At 33.7% G+C, this 25,315-nt stretch overlaps 1 protein-coding gene across 1 annotated transcript in view; it reads left to right on the forward strand.

The window, feature by feature from the left end:
- The window catches only part of LOC123701515 (lutropin-choriogonadotropic hormone receptor), an 83,834-nt gene extending 61,462 nt beyond the window's left edge, over positions 1–22,372 (forward strand). The window contains exons 8-17 of the mRNA XM_045649020.1: positions 84–224; positions 8,564–8,704; positions 11,398–11,463; positions 12,055–12,198; positions 15,550–15,621; positions 16,719–16,845; positions 17,309–17,477; positions 17,809–17,895; positions 19,257–19,451; positions 20,083–22,372. Of these exons, the coding sequence (XP_045504976.1) occupies positions 84–224; positions 8,564–8,704; positions 11,398–11,463; positions 12,055–12,198; positions 15,550–15,621; positions 16,719–16,845; positions 17,309–17,477; positions 17,809–17,895; positions 19,257–19,451; positions 20,083–21,458 (2,518 nt within the window). The 3' untranslated portion in view covers positions 21,459–22,372. The remainder of the gene's footprint in view (positions 1–83; positions 225–8,563; positions 8,705–11,397; positions 11,464–12,054; positions 12,199–15,549; positions 15,622–16,718; positions 16,846–17,308; positions 17,478–17,808; positions 17,896–19,256; positions 19,452–20,082) is intronic.
- The last annotated feature ends 2,943 nt before the right edge of the window (positions 22,373–25,315 follow it).

Here is a 25,315-nt window from a genome sequence, read left to right on the forward strand (position 1 = left end):
TTGAATTTTGCCTAAGAAGTTTCACTTCTGACACGTGTGCTCGGCCTACACGCTCTTTTTTCAAACATCACATCTTTTCATAGGTCCCTAGCAAACAACAGAATAGAACGCGTGTCCCCTGGCCTGCAAGCCTGCTCCCGACTCATCAGGCTGGAGCTGCGGGGCAACCCTTTATCCCAGCTTCATCATCAGGCGCTGGAGCACCTTCCTCGCTTGACTACCTTGTGAGTATCGACCTTGTAGTGGTCATAGATTAGCAGTTGTGTCAAGTGTACTTCGGTTTGAATTGGGTTGCATTTGCTGGAGTTATAGTTCACTATTTTTTGCGTAGAAATCATTTAAATAACTAATTTATGTACATCTATTTCATTTCCTATAGCGTGTCATGACGTTGTTTGGTACAAGATGACAACTATTCAAAGTTGAAACTCCTGTTACTACTTAAGTATGTAAAAAAATCCTTAAAATATTTGTGTCTACTCGTTTGGAAATGATTTCATTAAAAACTTTAATTTCCTAAAAGAATAAATGTGAACCAAACATATTACGTTGTTCGCTGCAAAATACACAAACCCTTTCATTTGTGCTATATCCCGCGAAGTTTAAAATATCAAAAGTGAATAACAAAATTGTAACACGACTTCAAATAGAATGCTGTCCATTTGGAAAATAGAATAATTTCGACAGAGTGACCTATATCGGGGATGCGGTGCAGTTGCGACCAAACTTCACGTGTACTGCACCAAATATAATAAAACTTTAACTCGAACTGTTGTTTTCCAATTTCCAACGAGCATTGTGTGGCGGCGACACCGGGTCGCATTGTTTACGTTCCCCGACTTCTAGTGCAATGTGAACGAAAATAAAACCTGTGCTTTACAACTTTCATCCAGTTGTTTATAAGTACGGGTTGGAAATGAGGTCGAAACTTACCACAATTTTAATACTGAAATACTAGAGTGACCCGGGCAGCTAGCGCTTATAAGTCCGCATTCAATGTTCAGTTACCAATGCATACAAGGCCAGAACTTAGGAACTTTGTTTTTGTGAATGTAATTACGGTAAGCAATTCATAATACTAATCTGAAATTTAATATTCCAATTATGATTATACCTACTGCTAGTTGCTACTCTGTGTACTTAAATAAATTTTCATGTATGAACTTCGAATGATATGCAGATGTATTCTAATACATAGAAATTATTTAAAAATCTAAAAAAAGAGTAAATTAACATGAAAAGTGAAATACTGTGAACTTTTGGACTAAATTATTATTAAAATCGTTGTGTAACAATAAGTGCTGTTAATTGGAGAAAAACAATCGATGTGGTGTGTTTGTGTATTAGACTTCAGTGTAAATAACTAAATAGTATTAAAATCACAAAAAAAAACTGTGAAGAAAACATTATATAAACTGCATCTCGTAAAATAATAAAAACAATAATCATAAAGGACTGTTATAGCAAGTGATATCATCAAAATAAACTCGGATGTTAAATTCCTTTGTTTACAAAACCGTTGTTAAGTCACAGTGATACAGCTTATATTACTTGAATGTGATTGGCGAACAAACTGCAAGTCATTAACCTATTCTCAGCCTTACCAATACTCTAATTTTTTCACCAAGGCCCGTAAGGTGCGGCTAGCTTCCGAGCGGCCGCTTCGGATTAAATCATATACTGAGTGGACCCGAGTTCGAGACTGGCAGGTCGAACGTGGCATTATATTTAAATTTCTTTTTTTTTTTTTTTTTTCAAGATTGTAAAAACAACGTTGGAGTTTTAAACATTTAATTAATGAAACCAGTGAAGTAAATTATTGTAATAAATACTTGATATAATCATTTAAAACTACAACTTCGTCACGAGATGGCAAACAGTATGACTTGCAGCCGATGTAAAACATTGATAGATGGAAATAATAGTATAAAATGTGCAAAATGTGAATACATCTTTGATTTTGACTGTGCTGGTTTGTCACAGAAATTATATTTTTTAATGTCAGTCGAATCTAGATTGAAATGGACTTGCAAATCTTGCTTACCAATTGATATGTCAAACATAACAATGAGAAGAAAACAACCAACACACAGTCTGACTTATGATGAATCGGAGAATATCAATCAAGATTTATGCCAAATTACTGATTCTCATTTTCTAACCGATACATCGGACGATTCTTACTGTTCACCTTTAAAACTAGTACAGCCTGTATCGCAAAATAACGTTATGGATTTAAACAATGAAATATCCCAACTTCGACTTGAAATTCAATATATGAGGAAAATATCTGAAGAATCCAAAATGGAAAATATTGATTTACGTAAACAATTAAAAACGATGAGTACAGAATTAAATATATTAAAATGCTTTCAAAATTTGACTTCATTACAAAATGAAGCACCAAAACATACAAACAGGCGAAATTCATCTTGCCCAAATGTACTTCCTATATTGTCTAGTCAATCATTACAAAATTCACCTGTGACTAAAAAACATGTCCATTTCAGTGATACAATTAAATTGGAATATCTGGAGCGAAAAATTATGCAACTACAATGCAATTTAGATATGGCATGTAAAGAAATACTGTCGATCACTGAACGTATACAAAATTTCAAAGTGGATGTTCCACGGTTGCCGAAAAAATCAACGCTTGTCTGTCCGCTGTCTAGTTCAGCACCGCGTGTATCTTGTAGAAAAATATTTATTTATGGAACTCAGCAGTGTTCAGGTTTAGCTACAGCATTAAATTCTTCTCGATACAACACTTCGTACAAAAAATATCAAGTGTACGGTGAAATAAAACCAAATGCTTGCAGCGAGGAGATTATTAAGAACTGTATTAACGTAAATTTGACGGCTCATGATAAAATAATATTATGTATTGGTGAAAATGATCAAAACCCTAATATGGTACTTTCATGTTTGCAGAGTGTTTTACAAAAATTTGATAAAAATTCTATTATTGTATTGAATGTCAAAAATAATAATTACTTGAATCTGTATAAATTAAATGATAGCATTGAGAAAATGTGTAGGTGGTATAAAAATTGTATTTTTATGAATTGTAATTATAACTTTAAAAGTTTTAAATTTTTTAATGTTTGTAAATCCATTAATTTCTATATCGATTCAATTGATTATGATGACGAATATGTTAAGCCGTCTAATCTAAATAAATTAGTTAAAGACACTAATAACGGTAAACAAAGTAAAATATATTGTGAGCCCAAGAAAGGTACGCTGCCCTACTATTGGTCTAGAAATCGTAATTGCACTCATACCAAAGACATAGTTTCTAATTCCAACAATATTATAGATAAAGAAATAACAAATGTTAGAAATAAGTTTTTTCGCGTATAAAGACACTCCTACAAATTTTAAAATTTTACATCAAAATATTGCTAGTATTTTATCAAAAAAAGGAAATTTTAGAATTAACGATAAATGAATTAAAACTTGTTGATTTCTATCCAGATGTTATTTGCCTTACTGAGACATTTTTAAAAAAAGGGTGTGAACGTTTTTTCAAAATAAATAATTATACTATGGCAACATGCTTCTGTCGTGAAAAGAAGCGCGGTGGATCTTGTATTTTACTAAGAAATAACTTACATTTTAAAGATCTATCATTTCTTAATCAATATGCTTCACAGAATGTATTTGAAGTATGTGGGGTAGAGATTCCAAGCATAAAATTAATTATTATTTGTATATATCGAACACCTTTATCAGATCCGTATTCGTTTTTAAATAGACTTGACCGACTGTTACATGACTTAAATTTAAAATATAACTCAAAAACAAAATTTATTCTTACAGGTGACTTAAATATTAACACCTTAAGGAAAGGGAAAGTTACTGATGACTTTAAGCATTTGATGCGAAACTTTAATTTAAACATCCATATTAATGTTCCAACTAGAAATACTGCCTGTATAGATCACATATTAAGCAATATACCTAATGCCTCTGCATCCGTTTTGCCTCTTTATTTGTCAGATCACGAGACAGCACAATTGATAAGTTTTCCAACAAACATCATAAAACATCTCCCTACACCTCATTACATTTTTAAAAGAGATTATAATCAATCTAATATAAAAAAATTTAGGGAATGTCTGAGTAATCTCTCTTGGGCAAATGTTTGTGAAGAGTTGGATTTTAACGCATCATTTAATTCATTTCACGAACACTTCTGCCTTTTTTATAACCTGTGCTTTCCATATATTAAAATTAAATTGAAAAGTAGCTGCACAATACCTAAAAATTGGATCAGTAAGGGTCTAAGAAAAAGTTGCAAAACAAAGCGTTTACTACGATGCAATTATTATAAAGTAAAAAATGCAGCAAATAAAATTAGATACCTGAAATACTCGAATGTACTGAAAAAATGTATTTATAAATCAAAAAAATTAGCTAACATAAAATTTATACATAACAGTTCTAATACTACTAAAGCAGTTTGGAAAGTAATAAAAAATGAAGTTGCGGATCAAAATAACATAGATTTCATAGATACAATTACATACAACAATACTACAATTACAGACCCTACACATATTGCTAATACATTTAATACACATTATATAGATTCAATTACGACCCTGACAAATCGCAATGTTATGGTATATGAAAGTAATATTAGTTTAAACGCAAACACTATGTTTCTTAATCCCATGACGACTAATGAAGTAAAGATGATAGTAAACTCTTTGAAGACGACTAGCTCTGTAGGTTATGATGGATTGACTACTAAAGTGATAAAGTCATGTATCGATGAAATTCTAGATGTTCTTACCTATCTTATAAACGTCTCCTTTTCATTGGGAATTTTTCCAGAAGCGTTAAAGAAATCTATAGTAAAGCCGTTATTTAAAAAAGGCAACAAACATGACGTAAATAATTATCGACCTATTACTTTGGTACCCATTCTATCAAAAATCTTTGAAAAGTGTATGCATAAAAGACTAGTTAATTTTTGTGATAAATTTAATATTATTTCTAAAGATCAGTATGCGTTTCAGAAAAATAAATCAACCACATTGGCTATATATTCCCTGATGGATAAAGTTTTAGGCAGCATTAATCAAAACAAATTAACTACAGCTCTTTTCTTTGACCTTTCCAAAGCGTTCGACTTCGTGTCACACTATAAACTATTAAAAAAACTAGAATCGTACGGTATAAGAGGGCAAACGCTTCACTGGATAAGATCTTACCTTCAAAATAGGCAGCAGTGTGTAACAATTTCTGAAGTAAATAAAAACGATGCAATAACGCATTATTTTTCTGACTACGAAATAATAAAATATGGCGTACCGCAAGGCAGTGTACTTGGTCCAATTCTTTTTGTATTATATGTAAATGACATAGTTAATATAACAAATCACAAGTGCATCTAATTTGCTGACGACATTTCTTTAATTGTAACTTCTGACAAAAATAATATACATGACCACATAAATGACATTAATTATAGTATTGACAACATAATAAAATGGCTTGACATTAATGATTTGAAAATAAATTTGGACAAAACAAAATTTTTACAATTTAATAAATTTAACTTTGACATTCCTAAAATACAAGCAAAAAATGAAATAAAGTTTCTAGGTGTGACAATAGATACAAATATAGACTGGAAACTACATATAGAAAATGTGTGTAGTAGATTAAATAAATTTGTTTATGCATTAAGGCAAGTAAGAAGGGTTACAAACTTAAAAACCGCACTTACTTCTTATTACGCTTACGTGGAATCTGTTTTGCGTTATGGACTTGTTATCTGGGGCAATAGTACCGATATAACAAGAGCATTTCTGGCTCAAAAGAGATGTATACGGGCCTTATGTGGTATGAGATCGGATCAGTCCTGTAAGCCGATATTTAAAAAACTTTGTCTGCTGCCATTGCCATCTCTTTACATTTATGATATGTGCGTGTTTGTGACTAAGCATATGTATCTTTATAAAAAGGCAAGTGATTTAAATAGCCGTAGTCGCAGAGATCCAAGTAAACTAATTTTAAAAGATAATCCTAGATTAAAAAAATATAATAAAAACTGTCTTTATATGAGTATAATAATATATAATAAAGTGCCAACTAAATTAAAAAACTTAGATACTAAATTATTTTTTAAAGAACTTCATAAATGGCTTCAACAGAAATGTTTTTATAGTGTTAAAGAATACCTAAACTCGTAATTAACATTGTCTACCTACTTGCGTCTTAATATTGATTTTGTAATAATGTATGTAATTTTTGTAATGAATATGAATGAATTGTGAAATATTAATTATAATAATGTGAATGAATAACAAATGAATTGATTTTAATAAAATAAAATTAAGAAGACATAATATGAAAATGTACCTATATCTCATGAAAAATGTATTTGCATGCCGTTGAATAACGGCTAAACATGCTGAAATAATGTATCTTATTCTTAACACCTATGTATACCATGTTTACTTGCAAATAAACGATTTATTTATTTATTTATTTATTTATTTATGTTGTTACATCTTGCCCTAATTTAAATTAGAAATTTCGTAATGGAGTCCGGGGCATGTTATTAACCACCAAAGTTTAAATTGGTTTACAATATGCTCTAATCTCCTTAACATCGATGTTGTTTTCGCCTAGTTATTACAGAATTTGTTTTTTTTTAAAAATAGGTTCATAAAAATTTAAAGCCATAGATAAATTATACAGACCAATGTCACTAAGGTTGATGACCAATAAGAAAATTGATACTAAAATTACAATTTGTGTCAAGGATTATTTTAGATTCAATCATTAAGTGGATAATTTTAGAATATCTAAAGCTGCAAAATGAAATAGATCACCTTCAATTAAAGCTGATTGCGGATTGCGATATCATTTCAGGATCTTCGCTTGGATCAAAGAACTCTGCCAAGATTAATAGTGGTTGCTAAATATTAAAAATAGTTTCGAAACTAAAACTTCAATTAGTTTAATGATGTAGGTAGTATGTAGTTCACATCATGTCTGACCTGGAAGTTTTGGCTTATTTCTGATAATGTATTCAATTTTTATAAAAATATTATTATGAACCCTTACTAGGATAAGAACTTTTTTTTAACTAAGAATTAATTGTTAGAAAATGTTCCTGAAATAAGGCAGAGATTTTATTTCTACGTCACAAAAATTGTAAAAGGAGAATCCGAGATACGGTAAGTAAATTAATATATCTTTGACTTTGATAATCATATTTACATTAAAATGTACGCCTCCATAAATCTTAAAAGCAATTCGCTCTTTGTTTTGTACATTGCATTGTAACGATGGTTAATAAACTGTGATGCGAATACTAAGTGTGCTTTTGTCTCTGAAGATTTGAAATTCACGCTCTACGAGTAATTTTATAAGCTCGTTATATTAATTTTATAAGTATATTGTTCCCATTTTATATGCGTAACAATCCAGTTCATAAAGGAATCGATATGAAAATATAATGTAGGCTCTTTGTTTCACATCTTCGTAATTTTAACGACTTTTATTTATACTTAAAATAAAAATAAAAATTCGTTTATTTGTCGCGTATAGTCTAATTTACAATAATAGATAGACATAAACTTATGTCAGTTTTAAGTCTAAGTTAAACATCGGTTAAGTTTTGATTACAATGAAACTTAACTAAACCTATAGGTACTAACACAGACTAATGTACTAACTTAAGTATTTTACGTTATGTGTGAACTGATTCTGCCGCGAAAGACTCCTCAAAACATTTTAACTGTTTCTATTTCTAGCTGTTAAAATATACTTCAGTTAATTATAAAAACGCTGACGTAAATATATTCTAGATAGCTTTTAGAATTCCACAGTCAGCTATAATTCTAAATTGCTAGATTCCGTGACCCAATGAATGCCACGTCTTGTAACTCTATGAATAATCTTTCCAAAGGCGATCTGACGACGAAATTGGCTCGACACTTCTTGTCCGTACACTTATCCCTTTTCAGATTAATTTGATAGGTTTTTATATCCCCCGATATTGCGGTCTTGATATTTTTTTCAATTCTGTGCGAAGTTGACGTGAATAAATATTTCTATTCATACGTTGCATGGATTTATGGTTGATGTTTCTTTATATTTTATTATTGCTCTACATTAATCGATATATACAATAGCATATTTATACTAAGGATATATTATACTGAGATTAAGAAATTTTTTACGCGAACATGATATTTAATATTTTCGTCCATTTTTAATGAAGGATTGACTGTTTATGTCTACCTATCCAAGAACGCGCCTACGCGTCTACGCGTCTACGCGAACTAACTACGAGATAAACTAATTTTAATAAAAAAAAAATTGTATATCATTTGATTCCTTTGTGTTTATTGATATTTATTAATTAACGTAATACTCAATAGTAATAGAAGGAAAACAAAAATCGCTTATAAAATTGTAACCTAACCTAACGGTTCTTAACCTATCATTCAAAATGTCGTAAAATCCCAAAACGTTTACCAAGTAACGTAACAAAAGATATAACTGAGAATCAATCACACATGCCTTATTACAGGATACTATCAGAAGCCCGCGGTCTGCCCAGCGTGCCGTCTCTCAACGGAACCTCTCGCCTCCGGACCTTGCGGCTGGACCGCGCCCGCCTCACTAGACTGCCCACTCATTTGTGCTCATACACACCTCAGCTTCGTGCTTTGTAAGTGTATTTCTTTATATTTATTTATTTAAGGTCAGCCAACAGTTATTTACATCAATACAAACATACAAAAAAAAGATTACAAAATGACTTAAATAAATGTAATAACTACTAGAATATAATATATATCCATACTCACATTTATTCGTTGAACTAGGTTTCATTGAGAAGTGTTTTTGAACGACAATATACATATAATTTAATATTTACCATCGTTTGGGAAAGCCATTTCTACAGAGAAGAACAGACAAGGAACAGTATAGTTGCTCTTTTAAACGTGTTATGTAATTTAGTATAAGTTTTGTAGCATTTAATACTTAATAAGGTACAGATGTAGTATTAAAGCTTCTTCCTTCAATGTTTTACTTTACAAACGCAATTGTCAACCCATGAGTGATGTAATGCATAGCATAGGCATATTTACCAAAAAGAGTGTGTGTACCATCGACCACACGTGTGTACTTATGTACACGCGTTAGAAGTTATACTTCTTTGGCGTATGGTATAAAAATACTAGAATATACAACTTGAACATAGTTATCAATTTTCATACCACCTAGAACTAACTTCATGCTGTTAAATTTAGGTGTCGGTGTGCGCGCGCATCTTAAAAATTCACTCTCATCATTTTTCTCCATCGCGCCAAAAGAAGTATAACTTCAAAAAAAAAAAAAATATTTCGCGTGATAACTTATTTAATAAAGCGTAAAAATAACATTCCAGGATGAATGATATTTTCCAAACATATACAGAAATCACTTTAAGCATTAAGATTTCTTCTCCAAATTTATTTTTATGGCAGCAAAGTATTTAAACAATAATAATTCAAACGTTCGACAGTTACAGATAAGTAAAGAGGTTTCCAGTAATGGCACCTATAAAGTTGCATATTCTCTCGTGTTGCTCGAAACTTCTAGATATTTTCAATGCTTAGATAAACGAACTGCAGTCAAGCTGGGACTTATCTGAAAATACATTAGTCTTTCTTATTCTTTGAGAGCTTTCGCATCTATCACGTGCATTGAAAATCATACTTCTTGAAGTCTAGTGATGGTAAATATAAGATGTAGAATACAGTTGAAGTTTATTATGTAGCAGTGTAGTAGAATGTGTTGTATAAATTAAAATGACGCAAACGTGACCATAACTTACTCTAAAAAAAGGTATAGAAATAGGTAGATTCAATATTTCTTGTAAATAGGTAGGTTTGCTTATTAAAGATGAAATTAATAAAAGCATATTCAAATAAAAAGCTTATTTAAAATCGTCAACAGAATAGACACAAATAATATTGAAATTAAATTAAAAAATATACGTTTCTAATTTATGCAGTATTTTCTTTAAAAGTAGGTAGGTAATCAGTCCCTCTCAAACTTCCGAAGTTTTTCATCAATCATTAAGGAAGGATCTTCGAAATCAGCATTTAAAGTTTTTGAATTATGATAACAATGTTTATTTCAAACAAAATTTAAGCCGTCAATAAATTACCTACTTTCTTTTAGGTACCTACTTGTCGTTTTCATTAGGTATTATACTTACTTAAAATTAAGAAGGATAAAAACTATCATATGTTGGTCTAGCAATTCATGTATCTGTTTATATCTCATTTTATTTCTCTTCACCACAACAAAATTTATAAAACGTCCAAAACAAATTTCGAACCGTCAGCACAGATAAACAATACAAGTCAGTCGCGGAGCAAACCAAAAATAAAATTCAATCTCACTGAACTAACAAGATAATCTAATATAATCGCAACCTTCATCATAATTGAGCTGCATTTGAATACTGCATTAGTTACATGAGGCAACGTGGGCCGAATTTATTCATCTTGCCAACGATGTACGCAATGTACTAATATTTAATCTATGGCCTCATTCGCACTCACAACATCAGAAACTTAGTAATTTATCATGTGATAGTGTCATTAATACATTACCTATTATAATGATACCTGCGTACCTACATAATTAATTTAATTTATTACATATATTATGGCAACATTTTGCTAGTAAAAATTCCTCGTACACATTTTCCCGCGCTTTTCTTTCGGAGTCATGTCATGTTATACTTAGCTGAAGTGCTTTCTAGATTTAGAATTTTGATGATGACTTATTCATTTAAAAAATATTATAATCTTGAAAGATTTAAATAATATAAAGTTGGTTATAATATTCACAAAATCTAAAACATGTAGACTTCCTATCGTTGACACACAAACTGGCTGTCGATATATTTACATTATCTGTGGACTCTTGTTATTTTCCCGCCCACATTTATTTAAATACTTCAGTTCGTTGTACAATCGTTTATCTAAATTAAAATCTCGGAAATGTATTCGTGTCAAAATTATTTATTTACACTTGGAAATTATTGTATGATGTGTTTAAATGTTTTTATAATAAATGAAAGCGTTTATCACTTATTTAGGCTAACACGTCATGTGAAGGATGTTCATAGGAAAGGGCGCGTAAATTGATAATAACTTTAAAAAAATAAATATGTAAGCTTTTAGTAACCTTTTAGTAACTGATAACTTAATATTATACGTAAAACTTGTTGTAAACTATTTCATAGAGACATTCATTAGTTAAAGAAGTACTTAGTTGTTTATTGTTTTTTGTTCAGTTACCTATATGTGCGTTTAGAAATATTTGGTTTTTATTTAGTTTCGTTATCTTGTTATTTTACAGGGACGTGAGATCTAACCAGTTAGACGATGTACCTGACCTGCGTGAGTGCTCCGAGCTACGGGTTTTGTAAGTCTTTATATATTTTTTACAAATGGAAAAGAATATGTAGGTAATAATATTTCCGCGTCCGTTGTGAAGTTATTTGCTTACATTATTGTTAGGTACTTAACATAATTTTTTTTCAAAACTATTTATCGTCGGACTTTATATTTTGATTTCTTAAATTTGAATTCATGTATAATATTTTATTATAACTTTTATTGGGACATATTCAGTATTAAAAACACATTTTCGCAACTGTATTTTCCTGTGACTAATGAATTATTATAAGGTATATATTATAATGTATTTATATATTTATTATTTATGTATATTTATTATTTAGGTCATAATTATATTTTATATTTATTTATTTTAGTTAAAATCTGAATTTTAAGTTTGTAATGCACCACCACCTTAAATGTAATCCTTCTAAATTTTCGGGTTGTCTGGCAGAAATCGCTTATAGCGATAAGACCGCCCTCTGTACATGTTATTACTTGTATGGCTCTTAGTTTATAATCCTGTATTAATTGTGCAATAAAGTATTTTTCATTCATTTCATTCATTCAATTATTTTGGAAATACTTGGAACTACTATGGAAATACTTTTTCCAGGGATTTATCAGACAACAACATAGATTCTATAGGTGATGGAGCACTCCATGGGCTCCGGCGTATACATGACCTGCTGCTGGCCAGGAACAGGATTAAGAGGATACCTTCTGATGCCTTCCTGCATACCACACGCCTGCAATTATTGTAAGTACCTGATCTTATTAAAATAAAATCGCTTTCGCATTTCCCTGAAATGTACATTAAATTTACCCACTCTATGTTCGTGTTAAGAATTTATTTTGCCTCGATAAAAGTAACTTTCTACCTAACTGTTAGAAATTCATACTTGCTCACTTAAAAATTAATTTTTTCTCACAATAAGTTTAAATTTCATACTTTTCTAACCTCTGACACATTACTGAGACTAAATTAAAAAGTAGGTTAATAATATATCCATCTCTTGTTTAAAAATAAAACTGTAATTATAGAAAGTGTTTAGAGAAATAGAATCAAAGCCTCTACGCCTCACTTTAAACTATAAAATCTACATGTAATATTTACCACCATTTAAAAACCCATGCACAGTTAAACAAAACTTAAACAATACATAATCAAAATGTCTAGTGCATAAATGACGAAAGAAAGAATCGATATAATATGATTTAGGTATACCTACGTTGTCGGCATTTTGCAAGCGGCACAATACCCTCAGAGGGACAATTATGGCCAACAATTATGGCTATCTCCGTATCTGGCCTCGCGATCCCAATATTCAATTAGGCAACCTGTCCGTAATTTCTTCGAACAATCGTCTTGTCCGTATCTTCATTTATCAATTTATTATTCAACACCAGCAATCAGTCTATTTTTACGTTTTTTTCCGCAGTCCATTGAATTTAATGGTCAAAGAAGTACGGAAGGGGAAGTATGGGAAGTATAAAAAGATATACTATTAAGTTAGTAAGAAATTGTTTGAACTTTGTTGCGGGTAAGAGAAAGCGATGATAAATCTCTATAAGACAAATAGGTCTGCATACATACAATAGCAATACATTAACCGAAATTATAAAAATGAATTAGGTACATAAACTACTTAATAATTCCGAAAATCCCCTATGCCTGTAATTAAATGGCAGTTTTTAGTTAAAATGTCATTAATTAGCATTCTATTCGTAACAACGTAAACTACTACATAATTTATAATTTATTATACGTTATAGTAACGTATTCATAAAAAATTGTGCAAGTAATTCCAAAGTGGAGAAACTTATTAAATGATCATTTTCCGCACAGACGCTGTTTCTTGGAAACTGCGTTCATTATGCAAAAGAGGATTGGCTTCAGTCGAAGTTACGTAACTTTTGCTTTCACGACTAATGAGATAAATAACTATGGGAATATTTATGTTAACTATTCTTCTTGGAAAGATGTTTTAAATATATGTGAAGACCTTTTATTGTTACATAATTACCTACACATACTAACTAGTAACTACATCTTTAATGAATATGTAATGTATGAAAGTTTTTGATTGGTTCAATCACGATCGTGTTTCGTGCTTGTGATTACCATCATCAATAATCCATTAGTTAATAGGTACATGAACGGTATGAGCCCACGGAATTAATTTTAAACAAGTGAACAATGGGGAATATTCATGTTTTTCTTTTTTGTCTTAAATTAATAGTTTACTATTTTATAACGTAGAAAAAAATATAAATGTGCTTCAAAATACTCTAGATATTTTTAAAAATGAAATTCAAAACTTTTAAAAAATTTAAGCAGTTCAAACGCCGCCATTGTATGCGCGCTTTGCGTGACGTCACATGACACGTCCAGTGGGTGTTTACCTTAGTGTTTACTATGGAGTGATGAATACAATGTCGTATCAGATGACGTCACATTTCGTTCGAGCTGTGGTGGCGCGTTTTGGAAGTTCGAATTTCGCTCCCTTATTTTGCGCTTTTTGAATATTATTTTAGGGGTTTAAATAATAAGTAAATAAAAAAAAATCCTTTTCATTATAATATTACGATAATAAGTATTCGAGAAAAAAATATTTTAGGCCATTTAAAATTTTATGCATATTCCCTATTAAAGTTTAAACGGATTGTTTAATATACCTACTTTGTCAATTCATAGAGCCATCTGAATAATTTGGCGTACCCCGAGGTTCAGTAATAGGACTTCCTATTTTCCAACAATATAAGTAGTCTATGTTTAAAATCTAACAATGTTTTTATAGTAAATATCCATTTTTAAACGCTGACCTTCTTGCAGAACTTATAAATGCTCTACACTAGTACCCTCGTTGTGTTAGATGTCCCGTCCGACTAGGGCCCTTCTGGCCTCCTCCACTCAAGCGACAGCCCAAGCCGAGGTTCGAGATCCCCGTCAAGGGGGGACGCCCTTGTGCATGTCGCTACCAGGGTGAACCTTCAGTTCACCCCCGCGTCCGCGTTAAAATGTAGAAGCCCTTTTGGCTAACATTGAAAGACACCTTACAAAAAAAAATGTGTTAGATGTTTCCGTTCTTTATAAGTACGATGCTTAGTGAGTTCGTAAGATATAATATAATATGAATACATTTATCTGTAATTCAATTTTTAATATTTTGAGAAAAAATGCCTTAAACATTCAAAAATTTAGGATGCAAATATACAGCACTATACGGTATTCCATTGTAAAATCACGAACTTATATCGAAAATACAAGAATTATTAGACAAACCAACTTTTTACCAGAAGGTGAATAACCGTCCACGATCTTAAATGATCTCAATGTTTCTAATAACACTAACGAGACACCCAGAATGCTCAATTTGAAACTAAATTAGGTGTCCTCGTGGTGTCCTCACTAACAATATGCATCACCTTCTTTGTTGTTACACAAACTTGTTATTTTTCATAGCTTTTATCTGATGCATTTGGTCCGAACTATGAATTAGCTGCAATCTTGATTTGTATATGGTATAGAAGAGAAATAAAAAATAGAATTTCTATAGAAATAACCAGATCGATTTCGTCAAATAATATTTTGAATACGAAGTGCAGGATAAGGATGCTTTTCCACCGATATGTGCGAGGATGAGGAGCGAGGAATGTGTTTTTAAATAACCAATACCAACTTCCAACGCTACAAAGACTAAAAAACGTTTATCATATTACAGTATATATTGAAGAACTGATTTATTTCGTACTAGCTTTCCACCCGTGGCAGCGCCCGCGCAGTCAAAGAAAAACCCGCATAGTTCACGTTCCCGTGGGATTTCCGGGATAAAACCTATCCTATGTCCTTTCTCGGGTAACAAAATATTTCTATACAAAATTTCATGCAAATTGGTTCAGTACTTACTTAAGGCGTGATTGAGTAACAGGCAGACAGACAGAGTTACTTTCGCATTTATAATATTAATAATAATTTAGTATGAATGGAATGTTTTTGTAAAAGATCCTTTCACTATAATCATCCCTTTACATTATCTTACCTTAATATAATAACTACTTTACTCCAGAAGTAATAAAACTTTCTTAATAATCTGTATCTTTGTTGCAGAGACCTCGAGTCGAACCAAATCGAGCACATCGATATGGAAGCTTTCGTCCCAATTTCTAAATTAGAAGACTTGTAAGTAACAGTTTCTGTAACCTTATTACGAATGTATTATTTTGAATTTTTGGCGCCGCCACGTCTTATACATGTTGAAATAAACACGGCTAATGTTTCCTTTTATAACTTATTTATTTATGTACCTACTTGATAACGATTTCTATAACTTTCAAATTACCATCACACTATGAACTTAATTTTCCTGAACTTATAAATTATATTTTACTATTCAAGGAGTAAGTAACAAAAGTTAAATTACTAGACTACGTACATACCATTTTACACCTGTAAAACTGTATAACTTTGTTTGTATATCTTTAAACTTCTGAATGAAAATGACGAAATCTCTTTTGTTCCCCAAAATGAAGTGAGCCAATAAAAAATAATGGTGACCATTAACATCCGTTAAACACACCTATAAAATCTAATTTATGTGTCAAAGCCCTAATCCATTATCACATTATGTGAATGTATCCAATCCAATCCTATCCAATGTATCCAATCTAATCCAATATTCCTATGCATCGAATTGATAAGTGTTTTACAAGTAGTTTTCCTCAAATATATAATACAACTGTATAGAATTTCTCTCAATTTTTACCTCACTTTATCGTTACATTATGCAGGGACAAGAGGGATAAGAAAGGGGGAATAGATAAAAACACTCTTTAATTTAATTTGTTCTATGAGAACCTCCATTCCACATTGGTAGGTTAGTTCACAAGTCGTCAAAATCCACCTATTTCTTAATTTCGAATGTCTAAACATCTAATCCACCACTACTTGCAATTAGTGTAGGAAACATTCGTATCCTTAGTTACGAAAATCCATGCGTCACGTAGGTACTTAACTTACCAATTAAATGCTTCTGCTCGATTGCCTTCATATAACACATGAGCACTGAGCAGTCCATCACGGATTTGGTATATTATAGCCTATGGTAGGATAACACATATTTGAATATGTAAAAAAACTTCGTAATCGTTCCAGTAGTTCCTGAGATTAGCGCGTTCAAACATTCTCTCAAGTCTTCAGATTTATATTATGTATTGGTTTAGATAAAAAAGTATGTACATTTTTGTAAAATGAATATGTATGTATTTATGTATGTACAGAAACGTTGGCAACAACATGTTCCCCTCTCTCCCCGCGAGCGGGCTCCAACGCCTGCTGCACCTGAAGGCGCACAACAACCCGCACCTGCGCCGCTTCCACCCCCCGGAGCTCTTCCCCAGGATACAAGTAAAGTACACATGCGTATTATGTTTTTTTTTAATTTTATTTGCTTAATGGACAAAGCGCTTTTATTTATTTTTTTACATTTTTTAATTTAGGTAACTAAGGTTACTGATAATGTTAATTGTGTTAAATTTAAATCGATTTATTATTTAGTTAAATTATCCGTCTCAATTACCACTTATACCGAAAACTTTAATTTACTTTTATCTTATTATCCGAACTCCCTCAACCATTAACGCACTATTATCTTATTATCCCATCTTAACGCAACCATGACTGACTATCGTCTTATTATCCCATCTTTACCGCAACCATGACTCACTATTGTCTTATTATCCCACTTATACCGCAACCATTAACTCACTATTATTATCCCACATATACCGCAACCATTAACTCACTATTATTATCCCACTTATACCGCAACCATAAACTCACAATCACTAACAACTATCTTCTCTATCAGACTCTAGTCCTATCCTACGCATACCACTGCTGCGAGTTCCTGCCCCTCATGGAGGAAGTGAATGAGGAGTGGTCTGAACATGAAGGCTTCAGTGACCTGGTGCTGATCCCACCAGCTCATGTAGACTTGGCTGCGTGGGCCAATGCTACGGATATATGGCCGCATTATTGTGAGTATTAGAATGTAGAAGAATTCTCTATTGGTTAATTGAATGTTGGAGGAATCAATAAAGTTTTTAAAAATACAAAAAATGATTTATTTATATAAATTTATAAATATAAATTTATAAAGAATAGAAAAAATTCGATCACGAGATGATTTATTTATGTATTTTAATTATGAATCTATTTTCGGTACCACTATAGGACGTTTTGGTACACAGGTATTTCAAGTTATTTTTTTAAACAGATTAGCTTAGATATGTATTTTAAATTTCTTTTTTTATTTGAGTGTCAGTCAATTTTTAGTTTGATCTAAAGTGTATCACCATATTATTATAGTGAATGCGACGGGTACTGGCGCGCGACTAGCGGGCGCTTGGACCGAACGCGCTTCACCGCGAACCGTGCGATGTGTACCACTTCCCGGTATGTTACCCATATTTTTTTTTAAATAAATATTTCAGGACAATTTGAAAGAAAGAAAAAAAGCACACACACGGCACGATTATCCCATACTAAGCTTTCGCTTGTGTTATGGAACATGTTCTTTCTTTCTTTCTTTCAACATACATAATTATATAATTTTAAAATGCTTATATAGATTACCGCTCAAGACTCAGAGCAAACATTCATTACACAAATATTTGCCCTGGGGTGGGAATCAAACCCATGACCGCTGGCTTGGAAGGCCGGGTCACTACCAACCAACCAACCGGTCAATCAATTCAATTTATTGTTGTCAATTTATTATACTTACACTCATTATACTACTTACACTTCTGAAATCGCTCGCACATGTAGTACCACTCACACTTGTTATGCTCATACCAGTTAAACTACTCACACTTGTTATACCAGTAACTTCATCCTTACTGTACCACCACCACTACCACTGTTTATTTGTTTTTGTACAATAAGCATTGTGAGTAAATAAATCAATAATATTCTGTTTATTAATCAATGTTTAACTTATTTTCCTATTTACTCGCATTGTAAGGATAAATGCTGAACTTAGATTTTGGTGTATTTTAATACGTTAAAATCGAGTGCTTAGTCTAAAATTTTAACTAACTAGGTAGTTAAATTGTCTACACTTTTTAAATTTCATAAGCCGCCTGCATGGCAAGTTACGAGTTTTTCAATGTTAAAAAACCGTGATCTAATTAAAACTTTGCCCATTTTAAATTCAGTTAAAGTAAAATTTAATAATTAATTCTACCAAGTAGCCTTAGCCGTAGCCTCCTTAACAGAGGTTAATGAAGAAAATGTTTTAAATTTTTTAGCAGGAGAAATTTTTTACAGGCGATAATATAGATATCGTATATTAATAATCATTATTTTTAAATTTAGAGTGTACCTGCATAGAGTGTAACGACATAGAGTGTAACTGCATAGAGTGTATCTGCATAGAGTGTATCTGCATAGAGTGTACCTGCATAGAGTGTAACTGCATAGAGTGTAACGGCATAGAGTGTAACGGCATAGAGTGTAACGGCATAGAATGTAACGGCATCGAGTGTAACGGCATAGAGTGTAACGGCATAGAGTGTATCGACATAGAGTGCATCGGTATAGAGTATAACTGCATAGAGTGTAACGGCATAGAGTGTAACGGCATAGAATGTAACGGCATCGAGTGTAACGGCATAGAGTGTAACGGCATAGAGTGTTACTGTATAGACGGATACTGTATAGATAGTGTAACGGTATAAAATGTTTACAGTAAAGAGTACAGAATACAGCATTCCAGATTATTCATTATTTAATAGATTTAATTTTGTATCCAGGTCCATTCCTCCCGTGCGTGGACCTGTTCGACTGGTGGACACTCCGCTGCGGCGTGTGGGCGGTGTTCCTGCTGGCGCTGCTCGGCAACGGCACCGTGGTGTTCGTGCTGCTGTTCAGCCGCAGCCGTATCGATGTGCCGCGGTTCCTTGTTACTAACCTCGCCGCTGCTGACTTCTTCATGGGGATTTATCTGGGTGAGATTTTCGATCTATAGTATACATGATATATGAATAAACGATTTGATGATGAATCGTGGCGTCATTTGGCACGTAGTTGGTGTAAAATGACTTCTTCTGTGTTACATGACGTAATATGACGAACGATAGGAACATATTTACGGAGACCGTAAACAAACCGAATACAATAATTCTGAAGTCGCTCAAGTTTATCCAATTGCTCAGATGTTAAGTCTAGAAAGCAAGCATCAGCGTAGTCATGAATAGGAAGGAGAAGGGATTGCGCTAACATAATTTTGGTCGGTATGGGTAAAAAGTTACGGAGGCGTCGTAAGGAGTTAGATGCAGCATATAATTTACGACTGATATGCTGGAGATGCTGCGACCAAGAAAGCGTTTGGTCCATAATTACACCTAAATTCTTTACTGGATTGCTGAAAGGAATGATATTTTGTTTTTATTATTATAACGTTTTATTATTATTTATATTAGATGTCAAATAGGTATCTCAGATCGGCTATTTTTGTTATAAGTTATTTGTTTTAAATTGAACCAGTGTAATATATGGTAAATTAATTTTAGTACAAGAATAAAATAGACTGTATATGTTATTTTTCACGGAATAATAAGAAACGTATTCGTGTGTTAGGTTTCCTGGCGGTGGTGGACGCGGGCACGCTGGGCGAGTTCCGCGCGCACGCCATCGCGTGGCAGGCGTCGGGCGCGTGCCGCCTGGCCGGCTTCCTCGGCGTGCTGTCCTCCGAGCTGTCCGTGTTCACGCTGGCCGTCATCACGCTCGAGCGCAACTACGCCATCACGCACGCCATGCACCTCAACAAGCGGCTGTCGCTGCGCCACGCGGCCGCCGTCATGGCCGCGGGCTGGGCCTTCGCCCTCGCCGCTGCTGCGCTGCCTTTGCTGGGTGTATCCGACTATCGCAAATTCGCCGTGTGCCTGCCCTTCGAGACGGGTTCCCCAGCCGCGCTCGGCTACGTGGTGGCGCTACTGCTCGTCAACGGGTTCGCCTTCCTCGTATTGCTCGGCTGCTACCTCAAGATGTACTGCGCCATCCGCGGCTCGCAAGCTTGGAATTCGAATGATTCGCGCATCGCCAAGCGCATGGCACTGCTGGTGTTCACGGACTTTCTTTGCTGGTCACCGATCGCTTTCTTTGCCCTGACCGCCGCGTTTGGAGCACAACTAGTCTCGCTTGAGGAGGCTAAAGTTTTCACGGTGTTTGTCCTGCCATTAAACTCTTGCTGCAACCCCTTTCTCTATGCAATATTAACGAAACAGTTCAAAAAGGACTGCGCGCTAGTGTGCAAAGCGATCGAGGAGTCTCGAGTGACGCGCGGCATCGGGCGCTGCCGGCACTCGTCCAACTTCAGCAACCGGCAGACGCCCGCCAACACCAACAGCCTGGCGGAGCGGTCGTCGCGCGGGCAGCACGGCGCCGCGTGCGCCTGCCGCCGCCTGCTGCCCGGCGCCGTGCCCGACGTCGGGCCGCGGCCCGCCAGCGCCGCCACCACACCGGCCAGTGGCGAGCGTTTACTGCGCTGGTTACGAGCATGCGGCCGGCGTGGCACAGCAGCGATACCCCCCGCCCCGCGCGTGCCCCCCGCGCCCCCCGCCCGCGCCGGCTCTGTGTCCTCCTCCGTGGAGTTCTCCTCCTCCCGCTCGGACTCGTGGCGCACGTACGGCCGCCCGCCACCACCACCACGCCGCGCTGCTTCGTGGCTCGTAGCACGAAAAACCTCGCAGGACTCCAACTTATCATCCTCACGCAATGATTCCTCAGGTTCCAACGCGACCGCGTCCACTGGGACCTGGCGTACTTCCCGGTCTGGTGGTAGTGCAGCGACCACTGGGGCAGGTTCGTCACGACCAAGGTTAACACGTCAGCCAGCGATAGTGGCTGATGAGCCCCCAGCCTCCCCTGGCGCGTTGCCGGCGCCGCGAATGTTACACACCATCCCTTCAGCTGCAGAAACCGAACTACAGCCAGAGGATACTGACCCCCGTTGAAACAATAAAACAATCAAACTGAACTATAAACTTGCTCAAAACAGAGTATTATCAAATCATAGACTATTCAAATTAACTTCTTATAGATGAATTCCAGTCACCCGATCAAGACTTCTCTCGAAGCTATTTAAAATTCCCTCATCATCATTAATGTTGAGGTGATCATTTACGCCTATTCTAATAGAGACGATATGACAATCATTTTTAAGGAAATTTACTAAAAAAATATTAGGCGTAAGCCGCTCTTGCTCTCGGCTCTCCTATTTGAATAAAAAACAGTGTCTTACGCAACCGTCCATTAGCGCCGACCGCCGTGACTCAAATGAGCCTCTTCAGAACATTTTAGCGACTACCCACATTTCCCTCGCTGAACTCCCACTAGATGACCGAGAAGACAAATAAATAATTATATTTTGTACAGTATTATTAAAATAATGATACTAACGTAAGAGCGTAATTTTAAAGATACGATATATTTATTTAGAAAAATTTATCGATAAGTAGATTTCCGTTGTTCGATGTATACCTAGCTACGTTAAGATGTGAAGTGAATGAAGTGATATTATTTGTAAATTTTGATGTGAATATTTTAGCTGAGAATAAACAGTATTTAAATACAGTATATTGTTGTTTAAATAGTTATTTACAGAATAAGATAGGTTTTATACAGCGAAGCTTCGAGTAGATCACAAATGAATAGGTACATTAAATTCACAATAAAGATATCTTTACAATAAGTACCTACATCAAATTCATTGTCTAAAAGAAACATTAATTTAAATGTTAAATATAAAATTAAAACTCATATTTCGATTTTATAATTTTAATATAATAAAAAAATGTATCTAACGGGTACGTTACAACTTACAATTATGTTACAATTAAATTTTATCTACATCCTTAGAGTTTTGTATATTGTATATTCTACAGTTAGTCAATTATTAAATTTTATTTTACTTTGAAACAAACTGGCCTAAGTTGTACCTAAACAGTTGTTAGTATACTATTTATTTTATTTTACTGTTAGTGTAGTGTGTAAATTGTCTATTTATTAATAATACGTACGTACGAATGACTGGTAATGTTATTTATTTTTTTCTACAGTACGATTAAATATTATGAAGAATTATCGAGTTTCATTGTAAGTATTCTAACATCCCTAACACAAAACGTCTCATGAGTTTTATTCCCGTGTCCCCAAAGGACCATAATCTAGAATGGCGGCCATTTGCATTTTATGTCATTATTGACAACCTGTGCTCTCAGTTGAAATGCGAAATGCGATTAACTTAAATCACAAGTTCTTACATTTTTGATTCATCATTTTATCTTATGTCAAACCGCATATATCAATGATTCAATGTTCATGAATTATTATAGTAGAGTGCATTGCTCTGTATTTTACGATTGGAAAAGCATAAACTCAAACTCAAACTCAAACATTTATTTATTCAATTAGACTTCTTTTAGAAGCACTTTTGAAACGTCATTACATATTTTAACATTTACCACCGATTCGGAAAGCAGTATCTACGGAGAAGAATCGGCAAGAAACTCCATAGTTGCTCTTTTTAATCATGTCAGTTTTACAATTTAATTTTACAAAATACATTATATGTGTTATAACTTATATGTACATTATAATCATAATATGCCAAAGAACTGTCCTGTGGTTTTTACGCGACAACCCTCCATGGGTTTTTATCGTCCATATATTCCTTAACACGTTCACTGCGGCACATAAATATCTGTACTTTCCATTAAGTACTGCGTTACGGGTCGTTTTAAACCTTGTCCTATACCAGAGATTGTGGCGGCACGAGGCATATTAAACCCCACCACCCGTAGAAGACCAAAATCGTTTTTTTGGCGCCAAATAAGACAAAGTGTGCGGCTTTTGTCGTGATTATTATTTACAATGAGTTCATTAACCTAAATCTACCGTCGCCTGTGGTTAGATTAGTTAGTTTAGATTCTAGGGGTAAAATAAAATGTGGGGTCTGATGTACCCCATACCGCACTGAACAATAGCAGTTTTTCATATAATTTAGTGATGGGAAAAGAAATATCGATTTTATTTAATTGTATTTATTTATCAAACTTATGGATGTTTTTCATTAAAACAGGCCAAACAATAATATTGTTTGCAACCAGTGCATTCTGTGAGAATTTTCTTTACCTTTTTCGGCCTCACGACTTATTAAGAAGGTGCGGAGTTTTTCGTAACATCATACACATCTACTCTTCTTTGATCCCTTTAAGAGATGATGTGCCTTGTTTGTTGGCTTGTTGACTTGGGCAAGAGTTAAATTTTGATGAGCCATACACCAATTGCCGGGTGTTTTGGATTTGCCGCTAGTTGATTCAATGAACAAATACACTAATAGTAATCATGATTATCAACCTATTTGAAGAAAGTTACTCAACATGTCACATTCACGATTCTATTAACGATATTTATTATAACGAGTAATTAGGATGTTTGAAAATTACCTGTATCCACATTCAAGTCCTTCTTTGTAAAAGCTACAATAAGTTGTTCCACAAATAGTCTCGAATGCGTTGCACAACACTAACCGCGTGAAGCTAGCTTAGGTGCGTGGTGGTACGAGGTGTTCGCAACCTCGTTCCGCACTGTGTTAGAATTTTTATGTGTTCAGTGCGGCACGAGGTCTAAGAAACCCGGTATTAAGGTCGGTATACCATTGAACTAGGAATCAATAGCACATCTCAGATATATAGATATCACTTTCCTACACTGAACCAGATGGAAGTTATGCCTCCCGCACGACAGAGAAGTTTAAGTTTTTTCCTACCGCTATAACGACGAGACACGGACAGGGTGTTTCAAGCCCTGTTTCGCAGCTAACGTGTTAAACTGTAATAGGCTCTCTGAATTAGTACATTTTTTATATAAGTTTTAAATTTAGAACTACTGAACTCTTTAATATTATGAGGAATTCTGTTGTAAAAGCGTATACCTTGACCCATAAATGAATTTTTAACTTTAGCTAGCCGGAAAAATGGAATTTCAATTTTATTTCTGTTTCTTGTGTCATAACAATGTCTATCTCCTACTTTTGTGTGTAAATAAGCGTTATTGTGTACATATAAAATATTATTAAATATATACTGCGACGGTACAGTAAGGATACCAGTATTCTTAAAGAGATCTCTTAGTGAGTCTCGAGCACGCAAATTATATATTATAAATGAATGAAACACATCGGAATATTATAATAATAATTTTATTATATTTACAAACACGTTATTGTACAAATAACGTAACTATAAAATTGTTATAAAGTTTTAACAATGTCAAAGAAGGGATAATAATTCTAAAAATAAATAATTAAATAATAGAAGAGAAGACACTGGCGTTTATTATTTTCTTTTTACGACATAAGTACTTACTTTAAAATTGAACAAATTTTAATTAGGTACTTGCAGAAACAATTGAGTTTACTTAGTTGCAGTCTTTACATACAAAATTAGTAGATAATAAATACATAAGTGATATATCAGCTAATAACAGTTTTATCATACTTACATAAAATTTCATTAAACTTATTCTAATCGATTTTCGTTGTACAATGAATAATAAGTAGTTGCACTTAACCTTTTACATATTTAAAACACAACGAATACCTACTACCGTATAGAAATAAAAAATCGTTATCTAACAAATTAAATCCTTATATCAAAACATTAATAATTCTATTGTTCGTACTACAAAGCAGCCTTACATTCTAGTTTGATGCCCGTATCGATTTTGTATACGAAATACAACACTCGACAAAATATACTTATTATTATTACATAGTGTAATCACAGTATAATTTTTTAGATCCTATCAA

This window comes from Colias croceus, chromosome 21 (genome assembly GCF_905220415.1).
Source record: "Colias croceus chromosome 21, ilColCroc2.1".
Lineage (NCBI taxonomy): Eukaryota > Metazoa > Arthropoda > Insecta > Lepidoptera > Pieridae > Colias > Colias croceus.